The sequence below is a fragment of the Oncorhynchus tshawytscha genome, linkage group LG10, assembly GCF_018296145.1.
Source record: "Oncorhynchus tshawytscha isolate Ot180627B linkage group LG10, Otsh_v2.0, whole genome shotgun sequence".
NCBI lineage: Eukaryota > Metazoa > Chordata > Actinopteri > Salmoniformes > Salmonidae > Oncorhynchus > Oncorhynchus tshawytscha.
The window spans coordinates 62,620,101-62,642,281 of NC_056438.1; the positions used below are offsets into that span (position 1 = coordinate 62,620,101).

The following is a 22,181-nucleotide window of genomic DNA, read 5'->3' on the forward strand; positions in this document are numbered from 1 at the left end:
GAAGCCCTTTATCGACTTCCCCAGAGTCAGATGAACTTATGGATACCATTTCTGTCTCTGTATATAGTATGAAGGAAGTTAGAGGCAGTTTCGCAAGCCAACTAGCTAGCATTAGCACAATGACTGGACGTCTATGGGTATCTGCTAGCATGTTAGCAGATACCCATAGACTTTGTGTCATTGCTCTAACGGTAGTTACCAATTGCGCTCTTCAAACCGCACGCAGAGAAATAAAAATGGTATCCACGAGTTCATCTGACTCTGGGGAAGTAGATAAAGGGCTTCATTGCCAAAATCCTGAAGTATCCCTTTAAGAGGTAGCTTTATCGTAAACATCTAAATCAGTGGCACACAATCAAATCCCCCTTTCTAACACCAGTAACAACATGACAGGGTCCAAGATGTGACGGTGTTAATTTTGTGTCAGAATCCTCTATATGTGTTCGTAGGTCAGGCAAAAATAATGATGAATGAAAAATATGGGCCTCCCTTCTCTCCCAAGACTTTAGGGGTTGTTTTTTGAGAAATCCTGACGTATCCTTTTAAGACAAGACAAGATCCACTCCTTTCCAACTGAACTGCGAGTCCGAGAGAGCCTGCTTGTACTGTATTTATGGTCCTGGTCCCTGGTCATCAGCTTTGCGTTTCATCTGATTTTCATTACAACTGAAGTGAACGCAAAGCCAAGTTTCCAAATAATATAACAGACCGGTTCAGTGTCTCCCGGCCGGGGCCTGTTGGATCTGGATAGCTCTGTGTAAACGGAGAGGCTGACATTCAAACACCGCGGCAGTGAGCCATGGTGGACTTAGCAGCTCTGCTCCTCTCTGCCCTGCCTTGGCCACGGCCCCCGCTCCTCTCTCTCACTCCAACGTCTGACAGAGAATTGGCATCTCACATGGTCTAATGAAGTGTATGTCACAGTTAAATGCAGAACTGAGCAGACGTACGTTGTCTACTAAGAACAGCTGGGTGGTCAGCTTCAAGCAGGACCTACGGGCTGGAAGACCTTACTAGGCAATAATATTTGAATGAACATTATTGAGCAGGATCAATCAGATAACTCTCCTGTTGACATTTCTTTCCATGACTACAGGTCTAAACAGAAGCTTAGCTCTCATCTTGCTCCATGTCTGGACATGAAAGAAAAGTAACAGTGAGCCATTGCAAACAAGAAAAAATCTCACATTTATTTGATATCAAACAAGAGTTGAATTTTTATATCAGCTGACAATGGGCACTTACAAAATAAATGAACTTAATCTACCGTGCTGAAAGTCGCACTACCCAAACATTTTTATTTTTCAAATTTTCAATAATTCTGTTAATAAATTAATGTCAAAGGCGGAAATATGCTCGTAATATGCTTGAAATATCGCATTGACACAAATGTTTTTATTTTCTTTCAAGTAAAATAAATTACACAAGGATCCAATTCACTCCAAATCTGTGCATGGCATGGTGTTAACAACAAATATTACTGCCAAAACTCTTCATTCATGAAAGCAAAAAGCACTTCACAAGCGGAGATGTGAGTATTGTTTCTTATGAGATTTTCAAAAAAGTATATATATTTAATGTTCAAACATACTACAACGTGTCAAGTGAGAGGAAAAAAGACATTTGCACCGTTTGAGCAACCTGTTTTGAGGACAATCTCCTCAACATTGAACGGTTGTATAATTGGTTGCCACAACATTTCTATTCTTTTCTTTTTTTTTTTACACTGTAGTACAGCAAAATATATTTGATTTAGCTGTTACTCTGACAACAGTTAAATGTGCAATAGAGAAAATATAATGCCTGAGTCTGAATTAGTGGTTCTTCATTTGACATTCCTCAATGTGGAGTGAAATGACTCTAGGTTCTGGAGTGGAATGACTCAACAGATCCTCATACTGGAAACCCCTCCAGGAAGACTTCCCCAGTGTTCCTAAAGTTCTAAACCTGGAGTTTGAAACCATATTTTTTTTCTTCTTCCATATAATACAAATGCGAGCTGGACAGGGATGGCGCCAGACAGACTACTCTCTGACACATTGAGTAGTCTGTGCATTTCCTTCTCTGTAGTCCCACAGCAGAGCGGAGCAGTTCTTGTCCAAAGGACATTTGTATGTGACCGAGTGTATGTGTGAATAAGCCATCCATCTCCTACCTACCAGCCACAAACATTTCACTTCTTGCTCTGACGGGTCATTGGGAGTGCAGAGGAGGACCAGGAGGAGGACTGGTGAGGGCTGGCAATAGTCTTGACATCAACCAAAGCCCATACACACATACATATGTTCAAACCTGTGCAAAAACACCAGAGAGGTGCTTCCTCTCCTTCCTCCATCCACCTGCTCAGAGGCTGGTAATGAGCTGCATCTGTCCATCCTGGGGGCCCTGTCCCTCAGGTTCACAGTCCTCAGCGCTGGGGGGCACAATGCACCCATCGCTGGTGCCCCGGTGTATGTGGTAGTAAGACAGGGGCTGGGGCCCATCGACCAGCTCAGGCATGCTCTTATGGTACAGGTCCTCCCCCTCACTCCTGGGGGAAGGGGACAGGTCGTCGGCTTCATCGGGGGGGTAGGGTGAGGCTGAGGGGGAGTCTCTCAGGTTGGGCATGCTGGTGTACTGGGAGTCCCCGTCCTCCATCGCCCCCACTGTCTTTGAGCCGTGGCCCCCAGGCCCCTCCACAGCCCTCCTGGGGGCCTTGTGGGCACTGTAGAGCAGGGAGTGAGTCCTCTGGGGTAGGAGGGGGGCCTCTAACGCCTCCTTATGGTGGGGGTGCAGCAGCAACTCCAGGGTAGGGTGACCTCCTCCAATTACCCCAACTATACTACCTCTCTGGGGGGACGAAGCCTCAGCACGGTCGTTCACTATGGCATCATCCTCGCTGCCGCTTCCACCCCCACCATCCCTATCCCTGTCCCTAGTCACCCTGGTCTGGGGAGGGGCCCGGTCCCTGTCCCTCTCCCTGCTATCCCGGTGGGGGTTGTGGCCCTTAGGGGGCCCGCGGGGCCTCAGGTTGTTGTGAACCAGCTCAGAGATGATCATCTTCTCGAAGGCAGCGTCGTCCAGGCTGAGGCCCCCCAGGTCCCCTGGGCCGCAGACCACACCCCCGACCACAACGTCCTCATAGTCATCGTCATGGTCACGCAGGGAGTAGCAGTTGTTAAAGTTTCCGTTGAGGGGGAGGGTGTCCATGGCACTGATGTCCTTGCTGTGGGTCAGAGAGTGCTGCCCTGCAACGAGAGGTACGACACCTGGATTAGATATCACTAAAGCACGGTTTATAAATCAATATTAAATTACAAATCAATACAATACAGTTTGATACTGCTCAGGACACTTCACTGTTAAGTGTTTTCAATAGTTGCTAACTCGATTTTTATGTTCAAATTTTAATATTTATACATAATATACAGTTCAAGAGGTTCAAATTTGAAATCATTATCTATCATGTCTGTTTCCATTTTGCATCATCATGTCTGACATTATCATAGCCAATACTGAAGTTATCCTGAACAATATTCGACAAATGAGAAAAAAAAAAGAAACATTACACATCCAGCAACAACACACTGATAATGTAGCTAGCCAGGTAGCAACAACATAGCAAGATCAACATATCATAGCACAGGTTATGAGAGAAAGAAATACTGTGGGGGAGGTGGAGGTAGAAAAGAGACAATGAATAAAACGTTCATTCCAGCCTTAAAAAAAATAAAAAAAAGAAGGAGTAATGTGGAACAGAGACGCAGGGCCACCTTGTTCACCCACTGGGGCCACACAAGCACAGCCCCCCATACACACACACACAACCACGACACAGGCACGGTGCAATGACTCACTTTGCCACCACTCACATCAAGTGTGTCTGCTCAGGCTATCTGGCCTAAGAACTGCTGATATGCAACAAAAAAAAGTAAAACAAATGCTTTTTATTGCGGCATAAAAAACAAGAAAATCACTGAAATAAGACAAAAGAGGAAGGAGGCCTGGATTCAGTCGGCCCCGCTCAGATTTGGGTCCCCTTAAAAAGTTAACGATTTAACTCGAATTTACAGACTCATCTGAAAAAAATGTGAAACATTTGAGAAAGCTCTAGAGAAATAATCCTGAGAACAACTGAATCCAGGACTTGGCAGGTGGAGGGGTTTCAGCAGCAAGCAATCACAGCCTCTTAAAGTCTAAAATGGCAGGTACACTATCATATCATTATTATCTCTCTCTCTCTCTGCTTAGAATGTGATCGAGGGATGATTTGATTTAACAGGTTTCTATCTATCTACTTCTCCCAGATGGGAAGGAAATACTTTGTACACAATAGATCACATTGATAACCTCTTGTGAAGCTCAAAGATTGGCTAGAAGAATGTCGGCAGAAGATGAAGACTTGGAATAGGAGGATCAGTCTAAATGAGTAAGGGAAGAGGATGAAAAAAAGAGCCGTATTTTGGCAGTTAGTGACTGCCTCGCTTCAAGCTCCGCGAAAGGGGGGAGATTGAAGTTTTAGATTTCAGTTAAATGAGTCTGAATAGACCTGACTGTGAGATGGAGGAATAAAATTGGAGCTGGGCTGTGACACACACTGCCGTGGAGATAAGGACCGTCTCTTTCTCTCTTTAGTAGGGAGAAAAGAGTGTAAAAACAGACATCAAAGATTTTTTTTAAAGAGTGAAAGGAGGGAACAGGGAGGGAGGGGTGGGGGAGGAGTGTGAGGGCAAAGAAAGGGGGTTCGAAAAAAAGAGACAGAAATGGCGTGAAAACAGCCCCACTGCAGGATTTGCATTTGTTTAAGCACGGAGAGTCATTTTAACGCAGACAGATATTCTACAGGGAGAGGGGTAAGTGATGTGAACAGAATTTAACTGGACACTGCCAGAGCCAGACATCTGCATTCTGGGAAAGATTCCAACGGAGATTCGCCCAAGACGTTCTCTTTACCGTTACTGCAGCAAATGAACATCTGCACTGTATTACCTTTGTATTAATACACTTCATAGAAGCCATGTTGATCCTTCAGGATGGGGAGGATCATCTATAACGACTACAGCAGAACACATTAGGAATAAGCTAACATTTTCAACTTGAGCCTCTTCAATACTTTACACTTTTTTTATTTATTTTCTATTTCACCTTTATTTAACCAGGTAGGCCAGTTGAGAACAAGTTCTCATTTACAACTGCGACCTGGCCAAGATAAAGCAAAGCAGTGCGACACAAACAACAACGCAGAGTTACACATGGGATAGACAAACGTACAGTCAATAACACAATATAAAAATCTGTATACAGTGTGTGCAAATGTAGTAAGGAGGTAAGGCAATAAATAGGCCATAGTGGCGAAGTAATTACAATGTAGCAATTAACACTGGCGTGACAGATGAGGATGTGCAAGTAGAAATGCTGGTAGAAATGCTGGTGTACAAAAGAGCAAAAAAAACTCAAATCCAGACAGCTGATGTTCTGATAGAGCTGCAAAATCTGGACCTCTATTAATCAGCTGGTCTAGACAATCTGGAACCTCTCTTCCTAAAATTATCTGCCGCCATTGTTGCAACCCCTACTACTAGTCTGTTCAACCTCTCATATCGTCTGAGATTCCTAAAGATTGGAAACCTGCCGCGGTCATCCCCCTCTTCAAAGGGGGAAACATTCTAAATCCAAACTGTTACAGACCTATATCCATCCTGCCCTGACTTTCTAATGTCTTCGAAAGCCAAGTGAACAAACAGATCAACAACCATTTCGAATCCCACCGTACTTTCTTCGCTATGCATTCTGGTTTCCGAGCAGGTCACAGGTGCACCTCAGCCACGCTCAAGGTCCTAAACAATATCATAACAGCCATCGATAAAAGACAGTACTGTGCAGCCGTCTTCATCGACCTGGCCAAGGCTTTCGACTCGGTCAATCGCCGCATTCTTATCGGCAGACTCAACAGCCTTGGTTTCTCTAATGACTGCCTCGCCTGGTTCACTAACTACTTCTCAGATAGAGTTCAGTGTGTCAAATCGGAGGGCCTGTTGTCCAGACCTCTGGCAGTCTCTATGGGGTTGCCACAGGGTTCAATTCTTGAGCTGCCTCTTTTTTCTGTATATATCAATGATGTCACTCTTGCTGCCTCCTTCACTCATGCTGCCAAACATACACTTGTAAAACTGAATATCCTACCGATCCTTGACTTCGGCGATGTAATTGACAAAAAAGGCTCCAACACTCTACTCAGCAAACTGGATGCAGTCTATCACAGTGCCATCCGTTTTGTCACCAAAGCCCCATATACTACCCACCACTGCGACCTGTATGCTCTCGTTGGCTGGGCCTCGCTACATATTCGTCGCCAAATCCACTGGCTCCAGGTCATCTATAAGTCTTTGCTAGGTAAAGCGCCGCCTTATCTCAGCTCACTGGTCACCATAGCAACACCCACCCGTAGCACGAGCTCCAGCAGGTATATTTCACTGGTCTTCCCCAAAGCCAACACCTACTTTGGCCGCCTTTAAGTGTCAGCTGTCAGAGCAACTTACCGATCGCTGGGTGATTCACCATTATATACCTAGGCCTGGGAATTGCCAGGGACTTCACGATACGATATTATCACGATACTTAGGTGCCGATACGATATGTATTGCGATTCTCACGATTCTATATGTATTGCAATTTCATACTGCGATTTCATTGCGAATCGATATTCCAAACATATTCCTCCCCGTATGTCTGCTGCAGAGGGACCAGAGAGACATGAGAAAACACGTTCTGATCAGTTCTGCTGCAGGTACAGCCAAGTAGCACAAAAATAATACTGCAATATTGTCAAAAGGATACGATACAACATATCGTCAAAAATAATTTCCCGATATGTAACTGTATACATTCCCCCCCATCACCACATATAACACTACTTGACATCTGTCTGTTAGGAAGTTACACCCAAACCAGTCAACATCTATTGAGGTCCATTCCTAAGTGTTTCATGTCTTTCAACTGTTAGTCATTAATAATGTTTGAGTGCTTTCATTTTCTTTAACTGTGAGTCATTAATGATAGTATCTGTCGTGTTTGAGGATGCAGGTATGTGGACTATCTCCCTTATGATTGGCTGTGTCTTTCATGTATTTCCATGATTCAGCCAGGCCTGTAGAGAGGCCTGGCGGATGATGTGCTTTGTCATGTCATGGGATGATCACACTGACGCATACAATAACCTGTTCATTAGACTCTGTCACTGTTAATTTATTACCATCGCTCAACTAGAATAAGTTATCTTATACTGTAATTACCTATGATGACTGTGAATTTTAATGTCTCAAAAGCATTGTTTGCTTTGCACGTGGCGTGGGGCTGTTTGTAGATTCTATTGATTGTGTATTGATTGTAATGAAATAGCAACGATATCATGAAATGTCTGATTTCTGTGACAATCTGTACATGGCAGGTTCCGAACTCTTTCCGAGCTCCCGAGAAAAAGGCAGATGATTTGCCTTAAGTGTTCTCAGTGTGAAGCGAGCGAAATTGGAGACCTGCCAAATCCGAGCGAACAACTACAGTTTCTGTATGTTCTCCTGTATCCTTCTCTTCCCTCCCTCCACACATTCATCCTGGTGCTGCTTCCTTCCCTTCCATCCTCTCCTCTTTCATCATCAAATGCCTCTGCATATCTGAGGGGTATAATTCTGCCTGCACTGCGTCTTGTACTCCTGTGTTTTTCTATTGGGCTTCCTCCTTTAGTCTGATAGAGAGCGTATCTGGTTCACGCTACACAGACACGGACAAAATTAAAATCAAACGGGGATCAGGGTTTGTAGTCAAGACATTCTTTTTTTATAATGCCATTGAACCTGCTATAAATGTAGCATCAACAGGTGTAGGAGGAGAATGGTAAATAATAATATATAATATATAAACAGAATAAATGCATCTGATTTCCAATAAATGACTGTTGGAGTAGTCTTGATAAGATATAGCACTGACCTTTCTCAACCGTATCTGGTTGGGTGTTACAAAGCACAGCTTGTATACTAGATAACAATGAAATAAAGATCCGTGGTAATGAGAGGAGAGAGGAGAGGAAGGGCAACCCTACAATCGACAGCAAGACTTCTCAACACATGCTGTGTAGGGGCCACAACCCCACAAACAACTGCTCTTACAATTAGCTTCAAACACACACTAAAACAAAACAAAGTGTGTCCACAAGGCACCCTATTCCCTATATAGTGCACTCATTTTGACTAGAGCTAAACTTATCAAGGTAACACTCCACACAGGGAATATGGTTCCATTTCAGACACAGAGAAAGACAGATCAACATAGGGAGAAAGGTTAGAGGTCACCATGCACCTGGTGGGTGAAATGCCGGAGGGGAGGGGGCGTTGCACACCACCGTCTCAGCCAGCAGGTTGTTATAGGGGTTGTTAGGGTCGTGGGCTCGGAGCAGAGGGTTAGTTAGGAGGTAGTTGCCAGTCATTCCTGTAAGAAGGAAGGAAAGAGTGAGGGAGGGAGGAAAGACGAGGCAGGATAGTGAGAAAGAGAGGAGAAAGGGGGAGAGAGGGTATGTTAAGAAGTAGTTGTCAGTCAACCCTGTAAGAACGGCAGGAGAGAAAGGGAGACAGTGAGTGAGAGAGGGAGACAGTGAGTGAGAGAGGGAGACAGAGTGAGAGCGGGAGAGAGGATGTGAGTGAGGGAGGAGAAACACTAGTATCTGATTATATTTGATTATATTTAAAAGACAAGGCAGGAGAGTAAATAAGGGAAGAGGAGATGAAGAGAAAGAGGCCAGAGTAAAAAGTACCATCAGTATAGGGTTTTCAGCAGTGTGCTTCTTCAGTAAATGCAACAGGCTGGGTAGTTGATGTTTAAATCATGTCTACACATCGTATTCTCCAGATTTAATTTCACAGAACAGCAAGCAATATTGTCCGCAACAAGTGAGTCGCTATAAACAAAGCCACATTCTGTACCACCAGAAAGTACCAAGGAAACATGTACTAAAAACATTGTCAAGTACTTTCTCTGTTAAACAAATACTTGACTAATAAATAAATACTACTGTAGGGACTACATTTTAAAGTGGGAGTCAAAATATTCTGTATGATTTCAGTAATGATAAGAGGCCATCTGCACTCTTTGAAGATCTTTACTACTGAATAGTGTCTGTTCCAGGTGCCTAGGAATCAAAAGAAGTATACTGGAATAGATTGTTTTCTGGGCACCATGATGTTTTTATAAACATATTTATTTTGCATTCAAGCCTCAGTTTTGGATTATTCCTTCTTTTTTAAACTTTTTTTTATTTTTACAGTGTGCAGGTCTCCATCTCTTCCGGTATGATTACAGTAGTCATGTAAAACATGTCATTGTAAACAGCCACTTTACAGTCTAGAGTCAGTGGACTGTATAGACTAGACAATCAAACTGATAATGTGGGGACTACACACCGACATCACTGTGCTCCCACATAATGGAAGTGTACATAATGCATCTATCTATAAGTATAATGTATAATAGCAATGTCCAGTCATTGAAAACAATATCTCATTTCTTATCAGTGGTGATTAAGGGAGCTTAATGCTGGCACTGATAAGGGGGACAGAAGTTAAAATCTAGTTTACAGTGCAAGTCTGAGCTGTATCATGTTAAGCCTCTCTGTGACCTCGCCTTCACTCTCTTCCTCTGTCCTCTGTCTATCTTTCCCCTCTCTCTCTACCTCTCCTCTTTCTTATTCTCTCTGTCAGTCTCTCCATCTCCCCCCTCTGTCTGTTTGTCTTTCTCTCCCAAGTCTGTCTGTCTCGCTCTCTCTCTCTCACGCGCTCTCTCTTTCTCTCCCTCTCAAGCTCTCTCTCTCTCTCGTGCGCTCTCTCTCTTTCTCTCCCTCTCCCTCGCGCTCTCTCCCTCGCGCTCTCTCCCTCTCGCTCTCTCCCTCTCGCTCTCTCCCTCTCGCTCTCTCCCTCTCACTCTCTCCCTCTCACTCTCTCCCTCTCACTCTCTCCCTCTCACTCTCTCCCTCTCGCTCTCTCCCTCACGATCTCTCCCTCTCGCTCTCTCCCTCTCGCTCTCTCCCTCTCGCTCTCTCCCTCTCACTCTCTCCCTCTCGCTCTCTCCCTCTCGCTCTCTCCCTCTCGCGCGCTCTCTTTCTCTCGCGCGCTCTCTTTCTCTCGCTCTCTCTCGCGCTCTCTTTCTCTCGCTCTCTTTCTCTCCCTCTCGCGCGCTCTCTCTCTCTCTGTCTCATGGCTGAAAATCATCAGGAGACCAGGCCAGGGTGAGGATGAGTCAGTGCACAGCCAGCAGAGCCCCTGTAGCCAGTCAGTCAGGGTCGCCCAGAGTTGAACACACAACACCAGCTTCTCATCACTGCCACTTGAAGCCAGACTAAGTAGCTATGTAACACTTCTCTCATCCAACAAGTAGCAGCTGTGCAGATCGGCCACCAAAAGACACATTGACGTGAACTTTGAGTCGTCATAAAACATTTGTTTAGCGTGTATTTGTTTACTTGCTGCTGAATAACCTGTATTTTATTTGTTGTTGATGTTTTTTTGTAATAAGGACAAACACTAGCAATATTGAGTAAACATTTATCATTTTACCACAAAGCTGCCTCCTTGAATGAAGAGCATCATCATTGACTTGTTAAATAAAAGGTTAAATACATCAAATCTGCATCTTCCATATTTATTCAGGCACTTGTTGTCTATTCAAGGGCCCATAACAGAGAGAACATAAGATGTGTAGATAGAGACAGAGGAGACAGAGGGGCCAGTCTTACCCTGGTGGTTCAGGGTGGAGGTGCTGTTGATGTCTCCGGAGATGAAGGAGGATTCGGACTGCTTCCTCACTGTGTCGTTCCACATCCTCCTGATACGACTCTGTAGGAGGTAAACAACAACACACATATTAGAATAACCTTAAACACTGATGTCACTTCCCTTTACATGCTATCATGCAACAGAAAAAGACCACAAGAAAAATGCTCTGTGAAAGGCAGCAAGCAAACACAATGGATTACAAGAACAACCTCCAAAACAAAATGGATGCATGCGAAATGACACCCTATTCCCTATATGGTGCACTACTTTTGACCAGGGCCCATAGGACTCTTGTCAAAAGTAGTACACAAAATAGGCAATAGGGTGCCATTTCGGACGCAACTTCAATCTTCAACGCTGGTATCCTTCCCTGTTCCCTCTGTATGCTAGCATGCAGCAGGAGAACAAGGCGGGGGCTCTCCCTTTCACCCTCAGTGGAAAGAGAGAAGGCAACTTCACACAAGAGGATCAGAACGACCGCCTTTAACTCAATACAGACTCTTCCCTCTATGTGTTAGCATGCAACAGGAGAGAAAGACCATGACAGGCCTTTCCCTTCCTATGCCGCAAAACAATTTCTCTCTGGGCAAATACACTTACTGAAGTGTACTAGAGTTCTGCTCTCAATATAAAAAGAAAGGGTTGAGAGGAGGTATATTCAAGTGTTCATGCTGGTCCTTGGCGTGCTAGCATGCAACAGGAGAAAGACTAGAAAAAGAAACCTCGTTTCCCTCTCCATAGAAAGAAAGGATAGAAAAAAGGGTGTATATAATCCAACTTCCCGCTGCTGTACCGTACCTAGTATGTACTGTACCTGTGTGGCGGAGGAGTAGCGTGCGGTGGATCGAGACGTGGCCGTCTTGGCCGAGCTGTGGGACCCTTCAGAAGGCAGACCTCCGCAGCACTGGGACTGGCGGAAGCATTTGCTGTACTCTTTACGGACCTGCAGCGGGCACAGGATCAGGGCAGAGCGACAGAGACACAGTGAGCTCAGAGAGACCACAACAGTGACAGTAGACTCCAGAGAGCGATAGAGAGAGGAAAGCTTTCCAACAAAGCCACAAAATCCATATCTTTATCAAATGCCACCAAGCCGACAGCAGCAGTTCAAATGGCGTGTCTCTGGAGATAGGCCTATCACGTCCGCCATGATGACACATTCAAATCTCACACAGAGGGGGGTTTCCAGGGGGGCAAATATGACATAGAAGCGGAGCTAATATCAGAGATAGTCTTAAATGTCAAGAGACAGCAGACATTGAAATGAGAAGCATATATTTTGCCTTGGACTTAAGTACACATAGATACATACAGTAATCTTATTTCTTTGGGAAACTGGTCATTAGAAAGGTTATTTCCCACTTCTGGTGAGGAAAGCTTGTCTTATATTCAAACATTGACATACAAAATGCAGTGCTTGTTAGAGTCTGCAGCATTATCTTTATATAGGCCATTGGCATTAAATCCTTACCTTTTTCTGGAGGAGGCAGTGAAAGATAAAGATGAACATCCCTTGCAGAGTGTTGAAGATGGTGAAGAGGTACGCCATGACAACGGAGGACTCGTTGAGGAAGAACAGACCAAAGGACCAGGTCAGGCCCAGGAGAAAGAGCAGGGCGAAAGCTCCGAGCACCCAGGATCTGAAACACACAAACAATATTGATCACAATCATTAATAATAACTGAAGCGGCTGCCTTGATTTCATCTTTCATTCATTTGAAGTTGCTCTCTGTTCGGTTCCTAAGGATTTGTTCTGTGAGGAGAGAAGGGGGACGTGTTAGTATTCCTCCTTCTGGACATGTCTATACACTAAACAAAAATATAAACGCAATATGCAACAATTTCAAACATTTTACTGAGTTACAGTTCACATAAGGTAATCAGTCAATTTAAATAAATAAATTAGGTCCTAATCTATTGATTTCACATGACTGGGAAGACAGATATGCATCTGTTGGTCACAGATAACTTTTTTTTAAAGTAGGGGCATGGATCAGAAAACCGACCACTATTTGCTTCATGCAGCTCGACATCTCCTTCGCATAGAGTTCTTCAGGTTGCTGATTGTGGCCTGTGGAATGTTGTCCCACTCCTCTTCAATGGCTGTGGGGAGTTTCTGGATATTGGTGGGACCTGGAACACGTTGATCCAGAGCATCCCAAACATGCTCAATATGTGACATGTCTGCTGAGTATGCAGACCATGGAAGAACTGGGACATTTTCAGCTTCCAGGAAAGGTGTACAGATCCTTGTGACATGGGGACGTGAATTATCATGCTGAAACCGTGATGGCGGCGGATGAATGGCACGACAATGGGCCTCAGGATCTTGTCAAGGTATCTCTGTGCATTCAAATTGCCATCGATAAAACGCAATTGTGTTCGTTGTCTGTAGCTGATACCTGCCCATACCATAACTCCACCATGGGGCACTCTGTTCACAACATTGACATCAGCAAACCGCTCGCCCACACGTCACTATACACGTGGTCTGCGGTTGTGAGGCCGGTTGGATGTACTGCCGAATTCTCTAAAACGATGTTGGAGGCGGCTTCTGGTAGAGAAATTAAGATTAAATTCTCTGGCAACAGCTCTGGTGGATATTCCTGCAGTCAGCATGCCAATTGCACGCTCCCTCAAAACTTGAGACATCTGTAGAATTGTGTTGTGTGACAAAACGTCACATTTTCGAGTTGGCTTTTATTGTCCCCAGCACAAGGTGCACCTGTTTAATGATCATGTTGTTTAATCAGCTTCTTGATATGCCGCACCTGTCAGGTGGATGGATTATCTTGGCAAAGGAGAAATGCTCACTAACAGGGATGTAAACAAATTTGTGCAGAACATTTTAGAGAAATAAGCTTTTTGTGCATAAGGAACAATTCGGGGATCTTTTATTTCAGCTCATGAAACCAACACTTTACATGTTGCGTTTATATTTTTGTTCAGTGTACATAGAGTACAACCCATAAATGCTGATATGTAGATTTGGAATGAACTGAGGTCCTCTGACACAGTCAAACTATGTTTCCCTGTTTCTTCTCAGGGTTGGTTGGCTAAACAGAAACCGCAAACACAGCATGTTTCTCACATGAGGTTCCAGGAAAGCCCAAAGAGAATCAGATAGCCAACGGTAAGTTCCAATGGCGCCGGCTGGCAACGGGAGCCATCGATACACAGCAGAAAAGGACTGAGCCTCCACGGAAGAGAGAAAGAGAGAGAAAAGGAGACTAGTGAAAACCAGACACCACGTCTTTTGACTTTCAGAGAGACAAAAGACGATACAAACCCGAAATAGCGAGAGATGCTACAGATTAGTTGCGCTTTTGTGTCAGTGTGTACATTGTTCATTATTTGATGGTATTTTGGGCGTGGCTATTCTGTCTCTTTATGCTTTTCAAACCCTCAATTGACTTATTATTTCAAAGTCTTGTGGAAAGTTACAAATCTAACTTTGCAGGAGTAAATAATTGGTCGATTAGAGGTGGACTCCAATTAATGACAGTTTAATGAGTTTTGCATGCTTTGAATGATTTGTTTGAATGAGCCTGCTATCTTTGAAAGCAGACCCTCTTTAAACTACATTCTTAACCAGGACAGCTTGATAGAGGTCAATTCAACGATTTCTCTGCTTTTAAAAGCTTAGACTCTTCTTTTATCCAATTCCCTGGAATGACAGGCTGTTTGAATAAAGATGTGGATACAACTCCAGTTCCTCCACCCCACACATGCATCTAAGAGCCACATGTTTAAGCCAGTGTTCCAGGGGAACCTGTAAACGACCACAGGAGCAACTGATACAAGAGTTCAGGATGCAGTTATGAAGAAATGAAAGAGGCAATGTAACCCCCCGCATAGTGCAAACACTGCCCTCATAAACACTAAGCCCCCCAAAAAATAACACCTGAGGATAGAATCTGAAAGGAAAATATTTGTCCACTCCAGTTATGGGTTATTGAGATGTAATTCTAAGGTCAAATACACCAAATAAACCATTCAATATCACACAAGCAAGGCCTTGGCTGGGAACAGGACAGCACGCAACACATTGGTTTCTCACTTCAAACTGAGCTGACACAAAACCAGTAGTATCAGCCTTCACATCATCTCCAGAGTGACCTCAGAACCCCCTCTCACCTGATACCGCCCAGCCGGGTCGAGTCGGGTTTCATAGAAGTGGAGTGCTTCACCATCTTGTACATGGTCACCACCAGGAAGATGAGATTGAGCTGTCAAAACAGAGGCACGGCGAGGTTAACACACCACACTGGAGGCACGGCATTCATTTCCTGGTATGAGCAGCAATCCACGTCGCCTACTTTTCATGGTAACTTAGACCCAAACCAGGGTGGTTCGTACACAAATAGGCAAATACATTTAACAAGCAGCATGTCGCCTACATTAGTGACTCACTGAGATCATATGATAATAACAGATCAACATCTTGGTGTTATTACCAAGAGGGATATGAAATGTTCAACCTTTAAAACAGACTCCTAAATGTGAGAATAGAGAGGATGTAGCGTAGCTTTGGTCTCCAGCTCCACTAACACTGGCTATGATAAAGTGCCTCGAATGCCCCGTCCCACTCCTATGGCTGACGTAACGCACAACACCTCAGGCCTTGGCCAAGCAGTCTGGTGCCAAACACGTGTTATTACTCATCACAGCATGGGAATGTTCATCTAATACAGCAAAAACAGTACAGAGAACGAGAGAGAGACCAGAACGCCATATTTTAGAAACAAAGGTCTGGAGCCAGGAAAAACAGCTCCATATTCTAAGCTATACATTCAGAAAGGTTTCCATGACTTCAGGATGTTTGTCTGTAAGCACAGGGAGGCCCACCGCCACCAGGGGAAGGAGGGATATGGGACATTAAAACCTCACTGAAAACAATTGTTCAGTAAATATTCTATCTTTTTATACTTCTATATATTTAGCATTTTCTGTTATTCTCTATGAAAGAAAATAAATGACAATAACTGCCTGGCTTGGAAGGAATACCAAGACATTCTGATCTAGCAGAGATACTGTCCCAAGATGATCAAATGCAATATACTTGAGGGCTGAATTTTATGAAAGCTGTTCAGTATATAATCTCACTCTAAAACATGAATACACCAGGCCAATATAGAGCCGTAGCTATATACATCCTTTTCAAATAGAAACCAATAACGTGGGGTGGAAGTGGGAGAGGGCAGAGTTAGGGAGAGTTAGATAGAGGGATAGAGAGAGAGAGAGAGGGATAGAGAGAGAGAGAGAGAGGGAGAGAGAGAGAGAGAGAGCGAGAGAGAGAGGGAGAGAGATAGAGAGAGAGAGAGGGATAGAGATATAGAGAGAGAGGGAGAGAGAGAGGGAGAGAGAGAGAGGGAGAGAGAGAGAGAGAGAGAGAGGGGAGAGAGAGAGAGAGAGAGAGGGGATAGAGATAGAGAGAGATAAAGGAGAGAGAGAGAGAGAGAGGGAGAGAGAGGGGGATAGAGATAGAGAGAGATAAAGGGAGAGAGAGGGAGAGAGATAAAGGGAGAGAGAGGGAGAGAGAGGGAGAGAGAGAGGGAGAGAGAGAGATAAAGGGAGAGATAGAGAGGGAGAGAGAGAGGGAGAGAGATAGAGAGAGATAAAGGGAGAGAGAGAGATAGAGGGAGAGACAGAGAGAGGGATAGAGGTAAAGACAGAGGGATAGAGGGATAGAGGGATAGAGGTAGAGACAGAGGGATAGATGGAGAGAGAGTGATAGAGGGAGAGACAGAGAGGGATAGAGGGAGAGACAGAGAGAGGGATAGAGGGAGAGAGAGGGATAGATGTAGAGACAGAGAGAGGGATAGAGGTAGAGACAGAGGGATAGAGGGAGAGACAGAGAGAGGGATAGAGGGAGAGACAGAGAGGGATAGAGGGAGAGACAGAGGGATAGAGGGAGAGACAGAGAGAGGGATAGAGGGAGAGAGATAGAGAGGGAGAGAGAGAAGGAGAGAGAGAGAGATAAAGGGAGAGAGAGAGAGGGAGAGAGATAGAGAGAGATAAAGGGAGAGAGAGAGGGAGAGAGAGAGAGGGATAGAGATAGAGAGAGAGAGGGATAGAGATAGAGAGAGATGGAGAGAGAGAGGAGAGAGAGAGAGGGAGAGAGGGAGAGAGAGAGGGATAGAGATAGAGAGAGAGATAGAGAGGGAGAGAGAGAGAGGGAGAGAGAGAGAGGGAGGGAGAGAGAGAGAGAGAGGGAGAGAGAGAGGGATAGAGAGAGAGAGAGGGAGAGGGATAGAAGGAGAGAGAGAGAGAGGGAGAGAGAGAGAGAGAGAGATAGAAGGAGAGACAGAGAGAGGGATAGAGGGAGAGAGAGGGATAGAAGGAGAGGCAGAGACTGATAGAGGGAGAGGCAGAGAGGGATAGAAGGAGAGGCAGAGAGAGGGATGGAGGGAGAGACAGAGAGGGATAGAAGGAGAGGCAGAGAGGGATAGAGGTAGAGACAGAGAGAGGGATAGAGGTAGAGACAGAGAGAGGGATAGAGGGAGAGACAGAGAGAGGGATAGAGGGAGAGACAGAGAGAGGGATAGAGGGAGAGGCAGAGAGGTGGATAGAGGGAGAGACAGAGAGAGGGATAGAGGGAGAGACAGAGAGGGATAGAAGGAGAGGCAGAGGGGGATAGAGGGAGAGACAGAGAGAGGGATAGAGGTAGAGACAGAGGGATAGAGGGAGAGACAGAGAGAGGGATAGAGGTAGAGAGAGGGATAGATGTAGAGACAGAGAGAGGGATAGAGGTAGAGACAGAGGGATAGAGGGAGAGACAGAGAGAGGGATAGAGGGAGAGACAGATAGAGGGAGAGACAGAGAGAGGGATAGAGGGAGAGACAGAGAGAGGGATAGAGGTAGAGACAGATAGAGGGATAGATATAGAGACAGAGGGATAGAGGGAGAGACAGAGAGAGGGATAGAGGTAGAGACAGAGGGATAGAGGGAGAGACAGAGAGAGGGATAGAGGTAGAGACAGAGAGAGGGATATAGGTAGAGACAGAGAGAGGGATAGAGGGAAAGACAGAGAGGGATATAGGTAGAGACAGAGAGAGGGATAGAGGTAGAGACAGAAGGATATAGGTAGAGACAGAAGGATATAGGTAGAGACAGAGAGAGGGGTAGAAGGAGAGAAGAAAAGACAGAGAAGGGATTTTAGATCAAAGTGATGTTTGTCTCCTAGCCACCAGGGCCGATTTAGGTCTGCATGAGTCTAGTGGTTGGAGATGCATTTAACACAGCCGCCAGTGATGACACAGATCTGATGAGACAGGCAGTCAGGCAGAGAAGCAGGCAGAGGCAGCTTAGGGCTGGCTCAACTACCGTATAACCGTGTAACCGACTGTTATGGATGAAGAGCGTCATGAAAACAATAACTATCATTATCGTTTAAAAAATATATTTTTTACATGGCATTTTTTGTAATGTCAGTTGAGTTGAATCAACAAATCACAACCCATATTTTAGCATATCATTCACTAGCTGCCAGTCCACCCATTACGCCCTCATTGACTTGAAAGGGGACACCCACTCTATTTATTCTATTTCTATGGCAGCAAATGCAATCAGGAGCAGAGAGCAGAAATTGTGCATAATTTCGTATATAAACGGTTATTGAGGTCACCACGGTCATTTGGCTGGCCAATTACCGTCAAATAAAGTTCCATGACCGTCACAGCCCTAAGGCAGGCAGGCAGAGAGGCAGGCAGGCAGAGAGGCAGGCACAGAACTGTACATGTCCTTGCTTCTCCCCGCACCCCACCCTCTACGGACTCTCTGCTCTGCACTACCCATTACCTCCTCAGAAAACACACCACCAAAACCACAGCACCCTTTCCCTTATGTATCTATGCAGAGTATGTGCGTGTGTAGAGGATAAGTTCATTAGAGTTACCAGCCTCAGAAATTGCAGCCCAAATAAATGCTTCACAGAGTTCAAGTAACAGACACATCTCAACATCAACTGTTCATAGGAGACTGTGTGAATCAGGAATTCAAGGTCGAATTGCTGCAAAGAAACCATTACTAAAGGACACCAATAAGAAGAGACTTGCTTGGGCCAAGAAACACCAGCAATGGACATTAGACCGGTAGAAATCTGTTACATTTTTGGTTCCAACCCCTGTGTCTATGTGAGATGCAAAGTAGGTGAACGGATGATCTCTGCATGTGTGGTTCCCACTGTGAAGCATGGAGGAGGAGGTGTGATGGAGTGGGGGTGCTTTGCTGGTGACACTGTCAGTGATTTATTTAGAATTCAAGGCACACTTAACCAGCATGGCTACCACAGATTCTGCAGCAATACACCATCCTATCTGGTTTACTCTTAGTGGGACTATAATTTGTTTTTCTACAGGACAACGACCCAACACACCTCCAGGCTGTGTATGGGCAATTTGACCAAGAAGGAGAGTGATGGAGTGCTGCATCAGATGACCTGGCCTCCACAATCACCTGACCTCAACCCAATTGAGATGGTTGGACCGCAGAGTGAAGGAAAAGCAGCCAACAAGTGCTCAGCATATGTGGGAACTCCTTCAAGACTGTTGGAAAAGCATTCCAGGTGAAGCTGGTTGAGAGAATGCCAAGAGTGTGCAAATCTGTCATAATGGGTGGCTACTTTGAAGAATCTAAAATACATTTGGATTTGTTTAACACTTTTTTGATTTCTACACGATTACTACACGTGTGTTACTTCATAGTTATGATGTCTTCACTATTATTCTACAATGTAGAAAATAGTAAAAATAAAGAAAAACACCTGAATGAGTAGGTGTCCAAACTTTTGACTGGTACTGTATGTGCATGCATGGGTGTGTGTACGCGTGTGTGAACTCCATGCGGCCTGCATGAAATATTTAGAGGTGAGGTTGGAGATGTCCATACGACGGGATTGGCTGGGGACGTGTCATGATCCTTGGGAGGGCCAGGGGGTTATGGGTAATGGCTGTCTGGCCCACCCACTCATTATTTCCATGTTCAACCCTGAGCAAATGACCTTCATGCCTGAGATTGTCTCTCCTCCTCCTCAGACAACTGACAGTGTAAGGCAAGACCTGCTTCCTCAATCATCAACTATTTCCACCAAACAAACAGCTAAGCTGATGAATGCTGCTGCTCACTAGACTAGACAAATTTCATAGGATTTTACAGCTGAATGACTGCTGATGTCCTCATGTCAGCTATAATGGACCACTTTCCTTTCATGCAACTTGATCAGCAAAAGCAATAGCTAAGTGACCAGGCGAGACAGAAAAACAAAAAAAACATTAACTTTTCCCCCCATTCACATTACTTTGTGGAAAACACATACATGTAACAGACTATACCAACATAGTAACAGACGTAGGCAGAGACACAGATACCAACATAGTAACAGACGTAGGCAGAGACACAGACACCAACATAGTAACAGACGTAGGCAGAGACACAGACACCAACATAGTAACAGACGTAGGCAGAGACACAGACACCAACATAGTAACAGACGTAGGCAGAGACACAGACACCAACATAGTAACAGACGTAGGCAGAGACACAGATACCAACATAGTAACAGACGTAGGCAGAGACACAGACACAGATACCAACATAGTATCAGACGTAGGCAGAGACACAGACACAGATACCAACATAGTATCAGACGTAGGCAGAGACACAGACACAGATACCAACATAGTATCAGACGTAGGCAGAGACACAGACACAGATACCAACATAGTATCAGACGTAGGCAGAGACACAGACACAGATACCAACATAGTAACAGACGTAGGCAGAGACACAGATACCAACATAGTAACAGACGTAGGCAGAGACACAGATACCAACATAGTAACAGACGTAGGCAGAGACACAGACACCAACATAGTAACAGATGTAGGCAGAGACACAGACACCAACATAGTAACAGACGTAGGCAGAGACACAGACACAGATACCAACATAGTAACAGATGTAGGCAGAGACACAGACACAGATACCAACATAGTAACAGATGTAGGCAGAGACACAGACACAGATACCAACATAGTAACAGATGTAGGCAGAGACACAGATACCAACATAGTAACAGATGTAGGCAGAGACACAGATACCAACATAGTAACAGATGTAGGCAGAGACACAGATACCAACATAGTAACAAATGTAGGCAGAGACACAGATACCAACATAGTAACAGACGTAGGCAGAGACACAGATACCAACATAGTAACAGATGTAGGCAGAGACACAGATACCAACATAGTAACAGATGTAGGCAGAGACACAGATACCAACATAGTAACAGACGTAGGCAGAGACACAGATACCAACATAGTAACAGATGTAGGCAGAGACACAGATACCAACATAGTAACAGATGTAGGCAGAGACACAGATACCAACATAGTAACAGATGTAGGCAGAGACACAGATACCAACATAGTAACAGATGTAGGCAGAGACACAGACACCAACATAGTAACAGACGTAGGCAGAGACACAGACACAGATACCAACATAGTATCAGACGTAGGCAGAGACACAGACACAGATACCAACATAGTAACAGATGTAGGCAGAGACACAGATACCAACATAGTAACAGATGTAGGCAGAGACACAGATACCAACATAGTAACAGACGTAGGCAGAGACACAGACACCAACATAGTAACAGATGTAGGCAGAGACACAGACACCAACATAGTAACAGACGTAGGCAGAGACACAGACACAGATACCAACATAGTAACAGATGTAGGCAGAGACACAGATACCAACATAGTATCAGACGTAGGCAGAGACACAGACACCAACATAGTAACAGATGTAGGCAGAGACACAGACACCAACATAGTAACAGACGTAGGCAGAGACACAGATACCAACATAGTATCAGACGTAGGCAGAGACACAGACACAGATACCAACATAGTATCAGACGTAGGCAGAGACACAGACACAGATACCAACATAGTAACAGACGTAGGCAGAGACACAGATACCAACATAGTAACAGACGTAGGCAGAGACACAGATACCAACATAGTAACAGACGTAGGCAGAGACACAGACACCAACATAGTAACAGATGTAGGCAGAGACACAGACACCAACATAGTAACAGACGTAGGCAGAGACACAGACACAGATACCAACATAGTAACAGATGTAGGCAGAGACACAGACACCAACATAGTAACAGACGTAGGCAGAGACACAGACACAGACACCAACATAGTAACAGATGTAGGCAGAGACACAGACACAGACACCAACATAGTAACAGATGTAGGCAGAGACACAGATACCAACATAGTAACAGATGTAGGCAGAGACACAGACACCAACATAGTAACAGATGTAGGCAGAGACACAGACACAGACACCAACAT

At 44.8% G+C, this 22,181-nt stretch overlaps 1 protein-coding gene across 7 annotated transcripts in view; it reads right to left on the reverse strand.

The window, feature by feature from the left end:
• Positions 1–1,169: 1,169 nt before the first annotated feature.
• Positions 1,170–22,181, reverse strand: part of LOC112260597 (adhesion G protein-coupled receptor L2-like) — a 125,883-nt gene continuing 104,871 nt past the window's right edge. For 2 of the 7 annotated variants that reach the window (XM_024435831.2, XM_024435832.2), the window contains 6 exons: positions 14,935–15,026; positions 12,268–12,436; positions 11,611–11,739; positions 10,757–10,856; positions 8,332–8,460; positions 1,170–3,227 (listed from right to left, as the gene is read on the reverse strand). In XM_024435831.2, coding sequence (XP_024291599.1) covers positions 2,344–3,227; positions 8,332–8,460; positions 10,757–10,856; positions 11,611–11,739; positions 12,268–12,436; positions 14,935–15,026 — 1,503 coding nt within the window. In that variant the 3' untranslated portion in view covers positions 1,170–2,343. Of the gene's footprint in view, positions 3,228–3,836; positions 3,891–8,331; positions 8,461–10,756; positions 10,857–11,594; positions 11,740–12,267; positions 12,437–14,934; positions 15,027–22,181 lie in introns of all 7 variants that reach the window. The other 5 variants (XM_024435834.2, XM_024435838.2, XM_024435835.2 and 2 more) reach the window with 4 other exon arrangements.